The sequence below is a fragment of the Myxocyprinus asiaticus genome, chromosome 33 (genome assembly GCF_019703515.2).
Source record: "Myxocyprinus asiaticus isolate MX2 ecotype Aquarium Trade chromosome 33, UBuf_Myxa_2, whole genome shotgun sequence".
Lineage (NCBI taxonomy): Eukaryota > Metazoa > Chordata > Actinopteri > Cypriniformes > Catostomidae > Myxocyprinus > Myxocyprinus asiaticus.
In genome coordinates, this window is record NC_059376.1 from 25,028,241 (window position 1) to 25,050,277 (window position 22,037).

Below are 22,037 nucleotides of genomic sequence, written 5' to 3' on the forward strand. Positions count from 1 at the left end.
AAATGAAGGACTTCGCTATGCTATCAAATTGCTTGAAATAAGAGAGGGGAACATCTATAGGGAGAGATTGTAACAGGTAGTTGAATTTTGGAATACAATTCATTTTAATAACATTAAACTTCCCAATCATCGATTAAGTGTAATGAAGCCCACCTGTCCACATCATTCAAACCTTTTTATTAAGGGATCAAAATTAACTCTGACTAAATCAGACAAATTTGCTGGGAATAAATTTCCCAAATACTTAATGCCCTGTTTGGGCCACTGGAAAGTGCCCGGCTGGAAGGCCGTTACTGGACCATACGCTGTCAAAGCCAAAGCTTCGGATTTAGACCAATTAACTCTGTATCCTGAGAAATTGGAAAAGGAATTAATAATTCTGTGGAGGGAAGGCATAGATCTAGTGGGGTCGGAGACGAATAATAAAATATCATCTGCATAAAGCAGAAGCTTATGTGCCACACCTCCCGCAATACCCCTGGAAAATCATCCTCCTTTCTTATCGTGGCTGCTAATGGTTCCAGGGCAAGACAGAACAATAATGGGGAAAGAGGGCAACCCTGCTGGGTGCCCCTATCCAGAGTAAAATAATCTGAAATTAGTCCATTTGTTAGTACTGCTGCTACAGGGTGTCTATAAAGTAACTGAATCCAACCAATAAAAGTACTCCCAAACCCATACATTTCCAAAATCTTAAAGACAATCCCATTCTACCATATCAAATGCCTTTTCGGTGTCAAGTGAGTTGGCAGTGACCGGAGACTAATCATTCGCTACTGACCACATGATATTGATGAAACGCCTAATGTTATCAGAAGAGTTACGGCCCCGAATAAACCCCACCTGATCTATATGTATAAGTGATGTCATAACTTAATCGGTTAGCCAGAATTTTTGACAACATTTTTACATCTAACTGGATCAGGGAAATTTGACGGTAACTTTTCCACTCGCTTGGGTCTTTGTCCTTTTTAAGAATCGGACTGATCCGGGCTTGTGTCATGGTTGGTGGGAGCTTTCCATTCTTTAATGATTCCGTATAAACTTCTAACAAAAGCCATTTCTGTAGCATAAGATTTGAAAAACTCAGCTGCAAAGCCGTCAGGCCCCGGAGCCTTGCCTGTAGGTAGGGCCTTAATTACCTCATCAAGCTCCTCCAAGGTTATCTCAGAATCAAGAGAATTTTTTTGCTCAGTCGTCAATTTAGGGAGTTCTAATGGTTCCACAAAGTTTCTTATATCTTCATCAGTAGACAAAGACATGGAACTATAGAGATCAAGATAGAATTCTTTAAAAGCATTATTAATATCAATGGCCGAGGTAAATATTTCACCACCAGCAGATTTCACTGAGGGAATGGTAGAAAAAGACTCTCTCTGCTTTATATATCTAGCCAAAAGTTTTCCTTCTTTGTCCCCCGACTCAAAGTATGACTGTCTTGCCCTGAATAACCAAATCTCCACTTTCCACGACAAAATAGTATTATATCTATATTTCAATCGGGTCAATTCTCTGAGGCCATCAGATGACAAATGGCACTTCAGCTCTGCCTCTGCACTTTTAATATTTCCTTCCAACTCCACGAATTCTTGTGCTTTGGATTTTTTGATGAATGAGGCATACTGTATGATCCGACCCCTAAGCCTCCCAAGCCACGCCCACAGAGGATACTGAGGACCAGTTGGTCTCCATATAAACATTTATTTCAGTCCAATATTTGTTGGAAATCAGGATTTTGCAAAAGGGATACATTAAAGCGGCAACTATATGATTTCTTTTTCTCTATATGTGGCAACACCTCTAAACTCACCAGGGCGTGATCTGAGACTAAGATGTTTCCAACTGAGCAATCAACAACAGATGAAATGAGGGACTTGGATATATAAAAAAATCTATTCTAGAATAAATCTTATGGACTGGTGAAAAAAATGTATAGTCCCTAACAGATGGGTTCAAAAGTCTCCAGATATATGTAAGACCAAGATTTTTATACATCCTGTGGATCGTCATTGTTCTAGGGGGCTTACACACTTTTGTTTCACTATGATCGAGGACTGAGTCCATCAAAAGATTAAAGTCTCCTTCCAATTAGGGATGTGCGAGACTAGTAGATTAAACGGTTCTGATGCTGCTAGTCGACACTGGAATTACTAGTCGGTTCCCCCATTAAACTGATAATAATTTTTACACATTTACGTTTGGCTTTATATTTTTACAGAGGCTGCACTTAAATTACTGTCATTAATGTTATATATATATATTAAATATTATTAATAATACCAATATTATAAAAAAAAAAAAAAAAGGATATCTGGAGCAGATACAAAGTTTCATTTCACCTCATGCTGCACGTGCTTCTTGCCTCTCTCACTCGCGTTGCGCGCAGGAAAATGTCCTCTCGCTAGACAAGCAAACTCAGCAAAGTAGTAATGAAATCACTTCGGTGCTGCGGGAATCGGCTTTCCAAATGTTTGAAAGTCCCTATGGATGTTTTGACATTTGAGTCTTCTTTACATCTGTGCATGCTTGGATGTTATTTTTCCGCTGAGCGGGCTTTTTCAAGTGCAGGATAGCCGCCTCAGGTGAGTCAAGTCCCGTCTTTCACCAGACCATGTCGATGGGTTAATTTTACTCATCAAAAAATGTATGCTTTTGAGTAGACTAGAAAATAACTGTTTTAGACTAGGTATGCCATTTTCTTAATCTGCTGATTAAGAAGGCTATTTTCAACGAGGTGCCGACTGCTTAACGGGTTAAACTATCTTTTATTCTGTGTGCACGTCATGTTTAGAATACATTAGGTTTATTATAGGTTACATCACAGGCCTATGTTTTCTATCCTATAGCTACTCTTTTTTTTTTTTTACACATCGTAACTGTTATTGGTTGATGTTCTTTACCGAATAGCTGTCATATTAGATCAATGGCAAATGCACAACTGCACGGTGTGAAATACGCGTGACTTTTCAGCACAGATTTGGCTTAGTCTACCTGTTAATTATTTTCAACAATGTCCTGACTGTTTAAATATGTTAAGTAACTTTTACTTGGTGATTTCCATTTAGAACAGGCTTTTATGGTTGTTCCATTGATCCTGCACTATTCATTCAATTGTTTTCAATAAATATGTCTATAAAATATTCGCTAATGTTTATTCAGTGAATGCGTGTCATGTTCTATATTTAATGTACAATGATCATAATTCAAGGCGAGCACGTTGCAGATAAATGCCCCTTTGCAGTAGAATTTAGCATCAGATTTGGAATAGATTAAGTATTTTAAATTGGTTGCATAAAACATTTTTTAAACTGTTTTCTGAAGGTTGGTTTCTCTTTAGACAAGTTGACTAGTCGGTTACAAAACCTCCGTTTAAGCGACATTCAAATTAGTAGTAGCACACATCCCTACTCCCAATATTATATCATGAGGGGTGCCAGCGGCTTGCAACATCCCTTAAAGATCTAAAACAAAAGCCCTGATCATCAGCATTAGGTGTGTAAATATTAGCCAAAATAAACCTTTGCCCCTGAATTTCAGCTAAAACAATAATTACTCTCCCTAATTTATCTTTAATCTGTTTGAGACATTTGAATTGTAGATGCTTATTTACCAATATAATGACTCCCTTGCTCTTACTTGAGCCGGCACTAAAAAAAACATGTCCACCCCATATCTTCCCAAATTTTTCAGCTTCCTGCGGGGAAAGATGCGTTTCTTGAAGAAACACTATCTTATTTCTTACGTTTAAGAAAAGTAATAACCTTCCTTCCTTTTAATTGTGTTGTGAGGATTACAACATTATGGTTTTTCCAGTGCTACACAAGCAAAACGGGAGAGATTCAAAGAGTGTAAGTAGTTACTTCACGCACAGGATCTGAGCTTTACCCGGCTATGCTGAGAATTGATGCCAAGGATAGACATAAGACATTCACATGGCCACGACAAGCTATGGCCTTCATAAAATCAATGGAGTGAGTGGGTGGCTTTGCCTGTGCTGAATCGGCGATATGGACTACACATTGCGCATTTTGCTGATGCAGTCTGAGAGGGTTTGTTAATCGGTTGTTTGCCCACTGTGTCTCTCTCTCTCTCTCTCTTCTCTCTCTCTCTCTCTCTCTCTCTCTCTCTCTCTCTCTCTCTCTCTCTTCCTTTCCCTTTATTGATTTAATGTTTATTTGTTCATTTTGGGGGTCCGATGTTGTTGTTTACTGGGGCCTATTTCATTGAAAAATTCTATGTGCAGTTCAATGGTATGGTTTATGTAAAAAAAAAAAAAAAAAAAAAGAGGGGAAGAAAAAAATAAACACCATACTGTAGCAGTGGTGTCGCACATTAGCTTCCACTCAGCTGACAAGCTATGAAAGTAGCTACGTGGTTAGCTATAAGCTCGTTGTCATGGAGAGTAAAAGATGGATGTTGTTTATTTACTTTCCAGCATTGCGCCTCACAAACTAGGTAACAATGTAGCATGAAATCAACACTTAACAGACACAATCCACCACAACATCATTGTCTGCTGACTGCACTGACAAACTATAGCTGGCTAACATAGCAAACAGATGTGATAAACATGAGTGACATGGTTGTCAGGGACAGGGTTAATGTTATATTAGTTAAATGATGGGGTCATTGTTTATTAACTTTCCAGTATGTATTTCACAAACTAGTTAGCAACTTACCATGAAGACGCTGCTTAACTCCACACTGTCAGCAGAACCACCATCAGCTCAGTTCTGTAAACAGTGGAGTCGGAGTGCGCTCTGCTGGACAAACTACATTATGACCAATTCTAAATCACCCCAAGCATTGTTTTCTGCATTATATGTTCTGAAGAAAGTTTTCATATCTGCGCATATCGGAAAACATATATGCCGATACCGATATATCTGTGAAAGGCTAATATCAGCCGACCGATAAATCAGTCGGGCACTAGAAAAGAGTATTAAAAGTGCTGAAACGGAGCTGAAGCTCTGAATGTCATCCAGTGGTCTTAGAGAGTTGACTCAACTAAACAGACATACTTAGAGTTGGGCGACAAAGCAGGGAAACTTACTGCGAGAAGTTTTTTCCACCATTTCTTCGAAGTCTTCAAGAGGCAATATTTTTTACTTCTGCTGCAGATATTAAGGCCTTTTAAAGAATTCTATCTTAGTCTACTGATACGGATATTAGCAGCTTTGTAGAGCCATTATAACTTTCTAAATTGACGAATGATCAGAAAGACTTTCTTGACTCAGATATTACTTTAGAGGAGCTTGTAGAGGTAATCAAAACCTTTTTAAAAGGTAAGGCACCGGGGCCAGATGGTTTTGCCGCAGAATTTTTTTAGATCTTATGTCACAGAACTAGCTCCACTTATGTTAGAAGTTTACACAGTCATTAAAGAAAGGTGAACTACCACCAACCATGATATAAGCCCTGATCAGTGTCATTCTTAAAAAAGATAAAGACCCGAATTAATGTTAAAGTTATTGTCCAATTTCCCTGATCCAGTTAAATGTAAAAATATTGTCTAAAATTCTGTCTAATCGATTAAAGTAATTACATCTCTTATACAGTACTGTGCAAAAGTTTTAGGCTCTTAAGATGTTTTACTAAAAGCATTTGTCTTAAGATGGTTATTTATATCTTCAGCTTTAGTGTGTCAATAGGAAAAATATATTTTAGACTCCCAAACATTACTTTTGCAAATAGAAATGATTAAAAAAGAAGAACACGGCGCTCTGCAACAGATGTCATGGCCCCCACAGAATCCCCCACTGAACATAGAGTCAGTCTGGGATTACATGAAGAGACAGAAGCAATTGAAACAGCCTAAATAGATAGAAGAACTGTGGTGAATTCTCCAAGAAGCTTAGTACATCCTATCTGCCAACAACCAAGAAAAACTGTGCCCAGGTGTACTTGGGAGAATTGGGGCTGTTTTAAAGGCAAAGGTGGCCACACCAAATATTGATTTAGCTTTGTTTACTGGACTTTGTATGATGTTAATTGATAAATGAAAACCATTTATGGCATTATTTTTTAAGACATCCTGACAATGCAACATTTGTATCCTTGGCGTCAAGTAAGAATACAGCGATCGGGGTCTGATCATTCGCTACTGACCACATAATATTTATAAAATGTCTAATATTATCAGAAGAACTATGACCACGAATAAACCCTACTTGATTTATATGTACAGTACTGTGCAAAAGTTTTAGGTACCTAAATCTTAGGTACCAGACCCCGATCACTGTATTATTACTTGACGCCAAGAAGGCGTTTGATATGGTGGAATGGGACTATCTTTTCAAGATTAGTTTGGGAACACTTTTATTAGGTGGATTAAGTTACTCTATAAACAACCGTATGCGGCATTGCAAACTAATGGATTAATTTCAGATTATTATTGTCTTGGTAGGAGAACCCGGCAAGGCTGTCCTCTCTCACCCCTTTGCTGTTCTGTCTTGCCCTGGAAACATTAGCAGCCGCAATAAGAAAAGAGGATGCTATTCCGGGTATTGTAGCAGGAGGTGTGGTGCACAAACTTTTACTCTATGCAGATGACATTATTATTTGTCTCCGACCCTAGAAGATCTAAGACTAGCCTTCATAGAACCTTTAATTCTTTCTCCAGATTTTCAGGATACAGTGTGAATTAGTCTAAATCGGAAGCTCTTTCTCTGACAGCATATTTCCCCACCACAGCTTTCCAACCTGTCATATTTAAATGGCCCAAGCAAGGTATTGGGTATTTAGGCATTTAATTTCCAGCAAATCTGAGAGATTTAGTTAATTTTTACCCGTTAATGAAAAGGTTCTCGTGCAATGTTGATAGGTGGGCTTCTCTAAATTTTTCTATGGCTGGGAAGGTCAATGTTATAAAAATGAATTGTATTCCCAAATTCAGTTATCTATTGCAGTGTCTCCCTCTAGAAGTTCTCTTTCTAATTTAAAAAAAATTGGAATGGTAAACAACCTCATTTGCATTTCATCAAGTTACATAGACCAGTTTGCAAAGGAGGTTTAGGCCTCCCCAAAATGTTGTTTTATTATTATGCTTTTAACCTTAGACACCTGGCTCATTGGTCTCCTCCACCAGAGAGAGCCCCTCCCTGGTACAAGATTGAACAAGCTGTCCTTGCCCCAATCTCACCATTGCAATGTCTTTCTATTAAATTGTCTAGAGAATTAAAAATGCATCTTATTATTTCACATTTACATTCAGTATGGGCAAAGGTTTCTCGTATGTTCAGTTCTTAAACTTTCCTAAATGTTTCCTCAAGTATATGGTTGAACCCCTAATTATATATCAACAACTCCCCCTTTTGCTGGAAAGAGTGGATCGAAAGGGGTGTTACTACATTTGACCTTTATGAAAATAGAGCTTTGAGATCATTTGAAAATATAACGCATCAATTTGGGATTTCCAGGTGTTAATTATTCAGGTATTTACAGCTGTGCCATTTACTGTATATTATATGTGATGGTAGTGCACAGCCTCCTAAGGCTGCAGACACACTTTGTATGGTGCTCACAGCCTTTGGAAATGGTCATGAAAGCATCACTGTATTACTCCTCGTTGATTCAGAGTCTGGGTGACTCTGGGAGACTTAACAGCTCTTGAGGATATGGGAAAGAGATCTGAACTTTGTATTCGAGGATGGAGAGTGGGAAATAATAAAAAAAAAAAAAAGATTAAACTCTGTTTTGGGATGCAAGGGTATGCCTTATTCCATTTAAGATTTTGCATAGTTTCTACTGGACTCCCTCTAGATTGTTTAGGCTTGCTTAAAAGACACACCTACCAATATGGCGTATATGTTTTCAATAGTCTGAAAACATATACGCCGATACCAATATACAGGTGCATCTCAATAAATTAGAATGTCATGGAAAAGTTCATTTATTTCAGTAATTCAACTCAAATTGTGAAACTCGTGTATTAAATAAATTCAATGCACACAGACTGAAGTAGTTTAAGTCTTTGGTTCTTTTAATTGTGATGATTTTGGCTCGCATTTAACAAAAACCCACCAATTCACTATCTCAAAAAATTAGAATACATCATAAGACCAATAAAAAAAACATTTTTAGTGAATTGTTGGCCTTTTGGAAAGTATGTTCATTTACTGTATATGTATATGGGTTCCTTTTGCTTTAATTACTGCCTTAATTCGGCATGGCATGGAGGTGATCAGTTTGTGGCACTGCTGAGGTGGTATGGAAGCCCAAGTTTCTTTGACAGTGGCCTTCAGCTCATCTGCATTTTTTGGTCTCTTGTTTCTCATTTTCCTCTTGACAATACCCCATAGATTCTCTATGGAGTTCAGGTCTGGTGAGTTTGCTGGCCAGTCAAGCACACCAACACCATGGTCATTTAACCAACTTTTGGTGCTTTTGGCAGTGTGGGCAGGTGCCAAATCCTGCTGGAAAATGAAATCAGCATCTTTAAAAAGCTGGTCAGCAGAAGGAAGCATGAAGTGCTCCAAAATTTCTTGGTAAACGGGTGCAGTGACTTTGGTTTTCAAAAAACACAATGGACCAACACCAGCAGATGACATTGCACCCCAAATCATCACAGACTGTGGAAACTTAACACTGGACTTCAAGCAACTTGGGCTATGAGCTTCTCCACCCTTCCTCCAGACTCTAGGACCTTGGTTTCCAAATGAAATACAAAACTTGCTCTCATCTGAAAAGAGGACTTTGGACCACTGGGCAACAGTCCAGTTCTTCTTCTCCTTAGCCCATGTAAGACGCCTCTGACGTTGTCTGTGGTTCAGGAGTGGCTTAACAAGAGGAATACGACAACTGTAGCCAAATTCCTTGACATGTCTGTGTGTGGTGGCTCTTGATGCCTTGACCCCAGCTTCAGTCCATTCCTTGTGAAGTTCACCCAAATTCTTGAATCGATTTTGCTTGACAATCATAAGGCTGCGGTTCTCTCGGTTGGTTGTGCATCTTTTTCTTCCACACTTTTTCCTTCCACTCAACTTTCTGTTAATATGCTTGGATACAGCACTCTGTGAACAGCCAGCTTCTTTGGCAATGAATGTTTGTGGCTTACCCTCCTTGTGAAGGGTGTCAGTGATTGTCTTCTGGACAACTGTCAGATCAGCAGTCTTCCCCATGATTGTGTAGCCTATAGTGAACCAAACTGAGAGACCATTTTGAAGGCTCAGGAAACCTTTGCAGGTGTTTTGAGTTGATTAGCTGATTGGCATGCCATCATATTCTAATTTTTTGAGATAGTGAATTGGTGGGTTTTTGTTAAATGTGAGCCAAAATCATCACAATTAAATGAACCAAAGACTTAAACTACTTCAGTCTGTGTGCATTGAATTTATTTAATACACGAGTTTCACAATTTGAGTTGAATTACTGAAATAAATGAACTTTTCCACGACATTCTAATTTATTGAGATGCACCTGTATTTGTGAAAGGATAATATCAGCCAACGGATAAATACACTATTCTTGACTCATGTCAGCACAGATTTGAAGTAATGCTATCTCTTTGATCTGTGCCCACATCATGGGCTGCTTTTAGCTCTGTGTGCTGCTAGTCACCTTTTGAGAGTGTTATATTTTCTCTCCAGTGTTTGTTGGGAGTCACACTGCTGGTCCTGTAGTACATCATAGGTTCTGTCTATTAAAATACACAAAATTTCTATCTAAAACCTGTTCTCTGCAGAGTCTCACATCTCCCCATCTCTTTGATCCAGTTTATGTAAAATTGTTTGTGCATCACTGGTGTCTTTGTCTCTTTTTTGGGGCTGAAAGGATGGCCCGTTTGTTGCTACACAAAGCCTGTCAGAATAAATTAATTCGAGGAATGTGACACGGGGATGGGAAAACGACTTTGAACTCCGATTTGCTACATGAATCTTGTGGGAAATTGCCGCCTCGTGATCTCAAGATGAAGTGGCAAAAACTCAAGTTTAGAGAGAAAATATTTTAGAATATAGGTGTAAATGGAAGGATTTATAGCTTTTTAGAGCCATTCCATATTTCTTTATATTACGCTAAGTGGGCTTATTTATAAACACTTTAAAGCTAATTTTACTTGACATGGTTGCATTTGCTTGGATAATTTCTGTGTATACTATTTGCTATGACATTTTTATGGAGTTTTGTTCTAGATTCTTTTGCCTCAAATGTCTCATTCTTTCCATAGTACTGTGATGGATTCAGCTAATGTATGTTAACTTGGTATAGGAACCATTCCAAATTTTTCTCCATCCTTTCTATGTATGTCATGTTTTCATAGTTGCCATGTTGACCAAACAACCTATTTTAAAAGGCATTGGTGTTGTGTAAGTGAAGTTATTTAACTTATAGCCAAGATTTAAGTGTGATGCTGCTCCAAGCCTTTCATAAGAACAGCATAGCACTGACAAGGCAGTTTATTTATTCACTTACGGCCTTTGGATACTTTAGCCTCTAAATTCCTTTTATGGAGGGGAGGGGGGGTTTAAGTGGTTTATGAGTAATTTTTTTTTTAGGTTACAAACTGGTAATTACAAGGGTATTATGCTATAAATGTGGTTTATGAGGACATTTCTAGTGTCCCTATAACTCAAATCGCTTAAACATACTAAACAATGTTTTTTAAATGTAAAAATGCAGAAAGTTTTTGTGAGGTTAAGGGATTGGGTTAGGGGATAGAATCTGTAGTTCGTACAGTATAAAAATCATTGTCTATGGAGAGTCCTCATAAGGATAGCTGCACCAACGTGTGTGTGTGTGTGTGGTAATGTACCTTTGACCTACATTGAATTGTCTTCTGTGATGCTGTGATACATATTATTTATTTTTTATTTTTTTTTGCCATTTTGTTATAGCTTGCTATAGCAATGTTGTGATACAAATATTGTTATACTTTTTGGAGAAATCAACCTACAGATGGCTTGCTTATAGTTGTCTCTGCATATTAAGCTGGGATAGGATAAAATGTTTTAACATTTGGAAAAATGACACACTTTAGCTTTAACTGAAAGACAGAACACACACACAGAAACAGTTCCTGTTCTAAGCACACTAGGTCAAGTCTTAGTTCTGCTGATTAAGGTTTTTTCCTTTTAAACCACCTCAGTTGACTCATCATGTCAGGCTTTATCATATAACAGTTTCTTTCCTCTGGCTCGTGTCCTTAGGCAGTCCTGCTTTGAAATGTTCAGTGGTATGAATGACTGCTTTGATCATGTCATCTAGTGGTGGGTCAATGCAATTGTAACTGAGGGCTATTGCCTCAGTATTTGTTAAATTATTTTGTTTAATGTTATTCTCTGCATTTCATTTGTTTTTATTCTTTTAACCCATATACTCTCTCTCAACAGGACCAATCAGCAGTATTTTGGTGAATAAGTTTGGGAGTCGTCCAATCATGATTGCAGGGGGTTGTCTGTCTGGCACAGGATTGGTTGCCGCATCATTCTGTAACACCGTGGAGGGTCTTTACTTCTGTGTGGGAGTTATAGGTGGTAAGCATATTGAATGACACTGGTCTCAACATAACCAGAGACCCAAGTCTTATTTATGAATGGTATTAACACCTGTTTCAGGTGATTTGATCACAAGTGGACAGCACTAAATCCAGGAGTTTTCAGGGTCCATAAAGTCCCATCACTCAAAGCACATTTAGAGAAAGTCAAAACTTTGTGACCAAAATGACAATGTCTTGTTTTCTCGTGATCACAACATAATTTTCTCGATCATGACATAAGATTTTTTTTCTCGATAACTTTAATAATGTTAATAATCAGTTATTAATTTACTCTGACATTTTTATTTCTTAACAGAACACAATGACAACTCGTATGTGAAGCCTTTGGATGTTCACTTGGCTATTGCTTATTTATTTATTTATTTACACTTACTTTAAAGGTGCACTCAGTAATTTTTTCCTCAAAAATAAATTTACTCCTAAAGACATGAATTGTAATTTTTCAATATATGTACGAAATCATGGCCACTCACATTAAAATGAGGACTCGAGTCATATCAGTAACCTTATAAAAGCTGTTTTATTCTATATGTAGATGGTCCGCACATGGGGGCTGCCATGTTAGAATCACATGACCAGCCAAATGCTACTCGCTTAATCTCGGTAACCGTCCTGTTATTTGACACTTTCACTAATTGATTAAAGTAATCATGGCTGACTGAGAATGCTAAAATTCTACAATGACATCTGAAACTGAAAAATATTGATTTTAAGTAATGCTGCATCCAAATCGCTAGGTGTCAGTGTAAGTCCAAGATGACACAAAGACAGAAGTTACTGAGTTCACCTATAACAAAAGCTGAAAATGACATAATGGTGTTTGATAAATTGTATTGCTTCAAAACATTGTCAGCCACAGCTGCTTACTAGTTGCGCTTGATTAATTGACCACCAGGTGGCAGTAAATTGAACCGTGTACAGAAGCTTTGAGTAACAAACCCAATTTCAGTTAGTTTGTAATGAAAGCCTCATTGCTTCAGAAAGCTTAATTTTCCCTTCATTACTCCATGGATAGCAAATGATGACTGAAGACTTGCAATTATCTAGATCAAACTGAGATAAAATCCATCTCATTGACCTAGAGTAGCCTACTGTTGTGATAAACTGAAGATGAAGATGCTATGCCTGTGACATTATGAGGTGCTGCAAGGTGTTTTCTTGTGAGAACTGTGTCGAAATCATGAGAAAGAGAGAAAATAAATTTGTGATCAAGAGAAAACAACATTTGTTATGTCGAGATCATGGGAAAATTAAGCTGTGATCATGAGAATACAAGACATAAGTAATAAAGTAATAAAACAAGGACAAGAGGGGCTTCCGTACAATGCTGCACATAGCCTATGTATTTCAGGTCAAATCTGGGGGCGCTAATGAGCTTCTGGTATCATATTCAGCCATAGCGAAAATGTCAAGAAAGTTGCAGCAAATTACTCTTCTTTCTAAAATAAATGATTGATCACATCAAATGTGAGATTATTTATTAAAAGTATAAAAAGAATCTCAGCAATGAGCTCCAATAAGTTTAAATACTTGCGATATGAAGCTCGCAGAATGTCCCGTCATTGCTGTCCTATTGTGTGAGGCTTCCTCTGTGTACAAAGTATTTCAGTTACAGTAACCCATCAGTTTTACAGTGATTTACAAGTGAGGACTGTTTTGAAGTTATTCATGTGAGGAGACAACAAACACCAGAAGATGCAGTTAGGGAGACAGTATATTGCTCAGCTGAGGTTTTAACTCCCTCCGCAGGGTGAGAAAACATCAGTGAGAAAACACTATTTATGGTACTGATTTTTTTGGAAATTATTATTTCCCCTTAGTCACACATGAGTAAAATCCCATATTTTTCTGAAGAAAAAGAAACTTACAGTTGAGGATTGATTAATTTGTTTTTATTTGTGTAAACTGAAATATCACACCACAATAATTAAATAAAAAATTATACAACAGTAATGATATAATACACTTTTGAATTATGATTTATTGTCATTGTTGTTTATCACTTTTTGCTTTTTTTTGTGTAACAAAAATACGTTAAAAATAGTTATATTTTGCATAAATACAATAAAATGAACTAATATTGGCCACTAATAGACAGATTGTATGGTTTAAGTAAGGGTCACTGTGTTTGAATGTTTATTTATGTATGTATGTATGTATAGGGCTGGGCGATATGTCAATATTTTTCGGCCTATTGATGATATTTGATATATATCTCTAATTATTTATTTGCTCTAAAATGGCTCAAAATTTGTTTTTTTGCTTTTTAATCAGAGGAACCATCATTTCATCCAAACAACCATTGTAGCCAAGTAGTTTCAATATTTTAAAGACATTCAATAAAAATCTCTTTAAAAATAATTGTTTTTCATTAAATAAACTCAAGGGAGAATGAAATTCAATCATTTTCATTGATACGCATTTTATATTTATATTTCATTTAAAATGATACATAGTAGCATAAGAAAAAGCATTTAAAAATATTATTTAAATTGTCCTTCAAATGTTTTTACGAATACGTTTTTGTGAATGAACAAGAAGTGCAAAGCTACTTCACTGAATTATCTTTGAAACATTATTGTGGGACACGTCAGGTTTTATTATAATGCTGAATTATAAAATTTGTATTGTAAAATGTATTAAATTTGCATAATATATTTCTGTCCTGTTTACTTCACCTCCACCTGGGGCTTTTATTTTGACACAGAAAAGACACAGAGAAGGCAATGTGTATTTGACAGTAGGGATGGGCGATTACCACTTATTTTCTTTTTGATCAAAAACCAATAATTTCAATTCCAGTATCATCGATACCAATACAGATACTTCTATTAAATTTATTTGTTTTATTTTTTTGCGATTTCATGGGATTTAATGGGTAATTTAAAATATATTATTTTTAGTCATAATTCAAGTCATTATTATAATTTTTTTTTTTTACATTTGTGAAATGTCACCTTTGTTGTTATTGTAGTGTGGATTTACTCCAGAAGCGGTTTCTCTGATTTTCTATCATTACCTCTAAAAGGCACTGATCCCTGTTGTTTGAACGAGCCTTGTGACAGTGCAAGTGCTTGCCTGCTTGTGTCTTTCAGCATGCATGTTAGTATGGGTGGAGGAAGAAATAGTTCCCATCCTGCACAAGTATTTGCTAATATAGCCTAATCCTTTTTATTTCACTTCAAATCTTATGATTATTGGTCATGTTCATGGTAACCAAATGATAATATCCCTAGTTTAAAAAAAAAAGGAAAATGTTAGAATCTATATTTTTGTGTGAGAATCAATATTTCTGATACAACACCAGTATCGGAAGTATTGATAAGTACTGAAATGCTGTAATCGTCTCCTGTTATACGATGCTGCGTTTGTAGATTTGTATAAAAAAAAGCTATTTTGCCGATGCAGTCTTAGCTGATGCAGATTACAGCAGATCCACTCCTGTTTGCTGTAACTCCGCCTCGGCACACGTTTCAAGCACCGTAACTTCCCACAGTCCTTGCAAACCCGCATCCACCCCCACCCCCTTGTCGGACAAAAGTTCAAAAGTAATGGAGATAGTTCTTTAAAACATCTGAGAGATTTAAATAATAAAATGTTTGATAGGTAAATTTAGTGTCTGAATCATGTTTACAAGTTTTCTGTTATTTTCTCCTTTTCTAGGCCTGGGTTTGGCTTTCAATCTTAACCCAGCATTGACCATGATTGGTAAATACTTTTACAAGCGTCGGCCAATAGCTAATGGCATCGCAATGGCAGGCAGTCCAGTGTTCCTGTCCACACTGGCCCCACTGAACAGCTGGCTGTTCGATCAGTACGGGTGGAGGGGCAGTTTCCTCATCCTGGGTGGAGCTTTGCTGAACTGCTGTGTTGCAGGATCGCTAATGCGGCCCATTGGACCAAAACCACAGCCTGCCAGACCGAAAGAGGAAGAAGAACCAAAACGGCAAGAGAAAAAAACTGTCCTTCAGACCATAAACAGCTTCCTGGATCTGACCCTTTTCACCCACCGTGGCTTCTTGCTGTACCTGCTTGGAAATGTCATCATGTTTTTCGGCCTCTTCACACCCCTTGTCTTCCTCAGTAACTACGCAAAAAGTAAAGGCATTTCCAAAGATAAGGCTGCCTTCCTGTTGTCCATACTGGCCTTCACTGACATGATAGCTCGGCCATCCATGGGCCTGGTGGCCAACACACGCTGGGTCCGTCCACGCATACAGTACTTCTTTGCTGCATCTGTGCTGTATAATGGCGTCTGCCACCTGATGGCGCCGTTCTCCACAGATTACATGGGCTTTGCCATTTATGCCATGTTTTTCGGTGTGGCATTCGGCTGGCTCAGTTCCATACTGTTTGAGACTCTTATGGACCTGGTGGGTGCTCAGAGATTCTCCAGTGCAGTCGGCTTGGTCACCATCGTAGAGTGCGCTCCTGTTCTGTTGGGGCCTCCATTATTAGGTAAGGAGGGTTAAACCCTATTTTAGTCATGACTACTCTCTGAATAAATTTGGCTTGGCGGACTAGATATGCTTATGCTGCTGCACTTAATTGGTAGAGCAAGGCGCTAGCAATGCCAAGGTTATGGGTTTGATTCCCAGGGTGCACATAAATTGATGAAACATACTGTACATGTTGAATGCACTGTAAGTTGTTTTGGTAAAAGAGCCTTCCAAATATGAGTAAATGTAAGTACAAAGACTTGCCACTGCTAGAACATGTACAGCCATACCGTGAGCATGTTAGAAGCTGCAGCTGCTACACTATTAAGCCCAAAGTGTACTTCGGTTTTGAACGGAATGTATGTGTACAGTCGAACACTCTACCCCAGGGGTCTCAAACTCAAATTACCTGGGGGCCACAAGCCAGGTGGTGGTGTTCTTGATTGAGGGCCATTTGAAAAGTTTGTGTGTGTGTGTATATGTGTGTGTGTATGTGTATGTATGATACGTACACACATACGTACATACACACACACACACACACACACACACACACACACACACACACACACACACACACACTGGCGGCCAAAAGTTTGGAATAATGTACAGATTTTGCTGTTTTGGAAGGAAATTGGTACTTTAAGTGGCATTCAGCTGATCACAAAGTATAGTCAGGACATTACTGATGTAAAAAAAAAAAAAAAACAGCACCGTCACCATCTTAAAGTACTTTTTGGTCAAATCTAGACAGGCCCCATTTCCAGCAGCCATCACTCCAACACCTTATCCTTGAGTAATCATGCTAAATTGCTTATTTAGTACTAGGAAATCACTTGCCATTATATCAAACACCGCTTAAAGCAATTTGGTTTTGAATCTTAAAGGTGCTATATGTAAGATTGACAACAAGTGTTTGAAATGGGTACTGCAGTCCAAATTCACTGGCTTTAGCATTGTTAACGGAGAAGCCAGTATTTCAATTTGCATGTTTCCTAATTCTCTAATGACATATTATGGTCATTTTAGTACAGTAAAAATATTACATATTGCACCTTTAACATTGTCTTTGTTTGTTTTGAGTTGCCACAGTATGCTACAGACTGGCTTGTCTTAAGGTCAATATTAGGTAAAAAAAATGGCAAAAAAGAAACCGCTTTCTCTTGAAACTCGTCAGTCAATCATTGTTCTGAGGAATGAAGGCTATACAATGCTTGAAATTGCCAAAAAACAGAAGATTTCATACAAAGGTGTACATTACAGTCTTCAAAGACAAAAGACAACTGGCTCTAACAAGGACAGAAAGAGATGTGGAAGGCCAGATGTGCAACTGAACAAGAGGATAAGTACATCAGAGTCTCTAGTTTGAGAAATAGATGCCTCACATGTCCTCAGCTGACAGCTTCATTGAATTCTACCCGCTCAACACCAGTTTCATGTATAACAGTAAAGAGAAGACTCAATTCAATCAAGAATTGCAAAGAAAAAGCCACTTTTGAAACAGAAAAAGAAAAAAAAAAGGTTAGAGTGGGCAAAGAAACAGACATTAGACAACAGATAATTGAAAAAGAGTTTTATGGATCTTTACCCCATTGAGCTTTTGCCAAGGTTCTGCAAAGCTGTCATTGCTGCACATGGAGGATTTTTTTGATGTGAACTCTTTGAAGTAGTTTGTTTAGTTTATTTTTTATTTTTTTCAAATTGTAATAGGACATTAATAACATGAAAAATTTCTAACTATACATTGTGATATGTTGAATGCCACTTTGGTGAAAAGTACCAATTTCTTTCCATAAGAGCAAAATCTGTACATTATTCCAAACTTTTGGCTGCGTGCGTGCGTGCATGTGTGTGTAAATGTATACATATGTATGTGTTTGTAAATACACACACACACACACAGTAAATTATATATAACAGTAACAAATAAAAGAAATTATTAAATATAATTTATTACAAATTTACAACAAATATTGGTGAATATGTAACCACTTAAGTCTCATTTACCTCAAGTGCACATATTTAGTTTGATAGACTCCTAAACTTTTTAGCCTGCCTGTTGTGCCCAGACAAACTTCCCTGAAGAATTTTTTTAGGAAAATCTCTCCTTTTGGCTGACGTGTTTCGTGCTTGTCAGATAAAATTTTGTTTTGATAGTATGAATAGAGACGCAGGGCTTGTTTCTCCCCTCATATTTCCCTGATATGCAGTATACTTGATTTTGTCTCGATACAGTCAATATTTTCAGTTAAAAATAATACAGTAAGCGTGAGTCTGATAAAGCAGGTGTTCTATTCGCACAGCGCGCACCGAGTGCAAGTGAGCGAGCAAGAGAGAGAATAATCACATAAGGACATGTAAACAAGTGAAAACTGATGCGCAGTATGAAATTCACAGAAAATGTAATAGTCCTAACTATAGAAAGCACTAGGAATGGGCGATACCACTTATTTTCTTTACGATCTGATACCAATACTTCTATTAATGTTGTTTTTTTTGGGGGGGGGGGGGGGGGGGGTGGTTAATGGGTAATTTAAAATATTATTTGTGAGCCTAAACAGAAAATTATTAGGCTTCTGTTTTGTTTACCCTTACAAAAATTAACTATTGTTTCACTACAGTAACTATAGTTTAACCATAGTTACCACACAATTAACCATGGTTGCTACTACAATATTACAGTTTACACCACAAGCTGTTTCTCTGGTTTTCAGTCATTACCTCTACAAGGCACTGATCCCTCTGAACGAGACTTGTGACAGCGCAAGCGCTTGTCTGCTTGTGTCTTTCAGCATGCATGTTAAGATGAGCGGTGGAAGAAATAGATCCCATCCTGCACAAGTATTTGCTAATATAGCCTAATCCTTTTTATTTCACTTTCAAGTTGGATGGGCAAAATAAGTGACTCAAGTAGATGTACAGCGCATCAAAAATAGAAACGGAGCAGCCGTCACCTGAACGCACGTAGCATCAACGGATGCTTCCAGTAGCCTACAGACAGCTCCGTAGATCATGATGGAAGCAATCTATATTTGTTAAGTGTGTAATAAACCATGTGGAATATATTTGGCTGTAGTTTAATAATCCTTTAAGAGAATTACGGGAAACATTACAGATCAAAACATAATGTAAAAAGTAAAAATCAATTTGCGGGCTGGGTTTGAGGATAAACTGTTAACACTCGTGGGCCATATGAAACTTTCTCATATGGTGGTTTGAAACCCCTGCTCTAGCCTTTCAAAGTATACTCCATTTTACTACCTGCATACACAGGCAGTTGACGCATGCTTAGAAGGTAATTCCCCGCCGATCGGGTTTTCTCAAGTGCAGGATAGCAGCCTCAGGTGAGTCAAGTCCCGCGTTTCACTAGACCATGTTGACGTGTTAATTTTGCTCATCAAAACATTTATGCTTTTAAGTAGCCTAGAAAATTACTGTTTTAGGCTAGGAATGCCATTTTTTTTAATCTGCTGATTAAGAAGGCTATTTTCAACAAGGTGCCGACTGCTTAATGGGTTAAACTATCTTTTATTCTAAACATTCTCAAGTTTAGAATACATTAGGTTTATTGTTGGCTACATCACTCTTGTCGTGTGCTGCAGTGAATCCAGCTTACCTGCAAACAACCCGGACAATTTAAATGTCAGACAAAGAGAGAGTACTCAAGTTGATTGGCTAAGAACCTATCAGCTTGGGCCATGTAGAGTTTCATGACTGAACTTAGGATCATTAACTTAACTAAATTATCCACTGAATGTGTTATAGCATGATAGGGTTGTCACAATACCAAAATTGATACATGTCCTGGTCCAGTCATTTTGTAATGAGATTAATGAGCTGTTTCTCCATTTCTCTCTCTGCAGGAAGGCTCAATGACATCTACCATGATTATAAATACACATATCAGGGTTGTGGAGTCATCCTGGTGGTGGCCAGTGTATTTCTGTTTGTCGGAATGGGAATCAACTACCGGCTGGTGGATAAAGAGAAGAGGGAGGAGGAGAAAAGAGCCAGGCAGGAAGAGAAAGATGAAGAGACAAATATAGACAATGTCCTGAATGAGAAGGCAAAGCAGGCAGAGGGAGACACATCGGAGGCATGAGCAGTCGTAGCTAAAATGGAGAAGGACACAATATAATGTGTGCGCACACACACACACTAACAATCCACGTCTTCCAATTCTGACCAACCAAAATAATAAACACAGAATTCAGTTTTCCACAATGAGTTCAGCTAATGTTTAGAAAAGCACAAAAGACTTTGTGACAAGTTAAAACACACAAGCCAACCCTTATTCAGTCCCATATATACCTGAGAAGTTAATTTCATTGTATCATTAAATTAAGATGTTGTTTTATTTCCCATATGGGAGTGTCTTTTAAACTCCTTAATGTCATAATTCACCTTTTGCTGATATATTATGACCATGATGAGTGCATTCCTAGGTTTTGACACAGTTCATCAGCATTTAAATTAAGTGAATTCGTCAGTTTTGGACAAAAGACCCTTTCACTCTGTCTTCCACTGTAGGAATCAGGTCAGATATTATATGGAGGATACACCATGTTTCAACGTAGAGATCTTTTGTTTTATTATCTCTTTGTAGTCTTTGGTATTCCGATTGGCTGGTTGAAAATATGACCACACTTTGCTCAAGATGAACAATTTACAGTTTGTAAACATTCTGAATGTTCTTGTCAAATATACAAGAACGTCAGGAAAATACAGACGTCAGGCAAACCCCGTGTTCTGCCACACTGCTCTGGTGATATCATGATCTTGCATTGGTTTTTAGACGCCTTACTCATTATCTAGTCACCCAACTGTATTGTACCATCACCATGGTGATTTCCATGGTTACCAGTTTTTAGAAACTGCAGCAGACAAAACATTGCAGTATTGCAGAACTCTTGCATTGCTATGATGGGCAATTCTTTGCAAGAATTCATGAAAGAACAAAAAACAGTCTGCTGGATTTTTATTTTATTTCTATTTTATTTTTTGCTTTTATTTCTTAATGATGAATGTGCTTTACCCTACATTGAGAGAGGGAATTCTTTTAAAAGTGTCTGTTCATCTGCTTCCTTGACCACATTGTTTAGATGTCTAGAAACTGTTTTTAATTATGGTTATAAACTGCTTTTTGTGCCTTTTTGATTGGGTGCCTTTCTATCTACAGTACATACAGATATTTGTATTTTAAAGTCCATTAATGTAACAAAACTAACTCCTAAACACTTTTACAAAACTCTTTGCAATGCCAAGAGGATGTTTTATTAAATTAATCAATACTTTATATTTTTTGTGTCCTGCATTGACCTGTTCAGTTTGTAGTCCTAAAACCTGGAGGAGAATTAGCATTTGTATGCCATGAGTTCAAATGTTTTTTTTTTTTTTTTTTAAAGAGTAGCGGTTTTCGATTTGAGTAAAATAACATTTGTGGTTTGCAATATTTGAAGAGGCTTTCCCGGATTGTTGCAAGTCATACCTCCATAATTTTAACTGTTGTGTGCTCGTAAGTTGTTAGTTAGTTGCTACATAAAGACTACAATGGTTGTCTAAATCATTTGTCATTCATCAAGCACAAGTGTGAGTTTCAAAAATGTGACAAGAAATGTAACGTTTAGATCAAAACTGAAAGTCTTTTAAAGGAATAGTTCACCCAAAAATTAAAATTAATTTACTCACCCTCATGCCATCCCAGATGTGTATGGATTTCTTTCTTTTGCTGAACACACATATTTTTAGAAGAATATTTCAGCTCTGTAGGTCCATACAATGCAAGTGAATGGGTGCCAAAAATGTGAAGTTCTAAAAATCACAAACGCATCATAAAAGCAATCCTTAAGACTCCAGTGTTTTAATCCATATCTTCAGAAGTTATATAAGTGTGGGTGAGAAACAGATCAATATTTAAGTTTTTTTTTTTTTTTTTTTTTTTGCTAGAAATTCTCCCTGACCAGTAAGGGGCGTATGCATGGACAATGTGAATCACCAAAAACACAAGAAGAAGAATGTGAAATTTAAAGTGGAGACTGACTGAGCAGGGAGGAGAGTTTATAATTAAAGGACTTAAAAATGTATCTGCTTCTCACCCAGACCTA

The 22,037-nt window shown here is 37.4% G+C and overlaps 1 protein-coding gene across 2 annotated transcripts in view; it reads left to right on the forward strand.

The window, feature by feature from the left end:
• Window positions 1-21,229, forward strand: part of LOC127424122 (monocarboxylate transporter 1-like) — a 48,835-nt gene extending 27,606 nt beyond the window's left edge. For both annotated transcript variants that reach the window (XM_051669034.1, XM_051669035.1), the window contains exons 3-5: window positions 11,328-11,471; window positions 15,158-15,952; window positions 19,797-21,229. In XM_051669034.1, the coding sequence (XP_051524994.1) occupies window positions 11,328-11,471; window positions 15,158-15,952; window positions 19,797-20,035 (1,178 nt within the window). In that variant the 3' untranslated portion in view covers window positions 20,036-21,229. The remainder of the gene's footprint in view (window positions 1-11,327; window positions 11,472-15,157; window positions 15,953-19,796) is intronic.
• The last annotated feature ends 808 nt before the right edge of the window (window positions 21,230-22,037 follow it).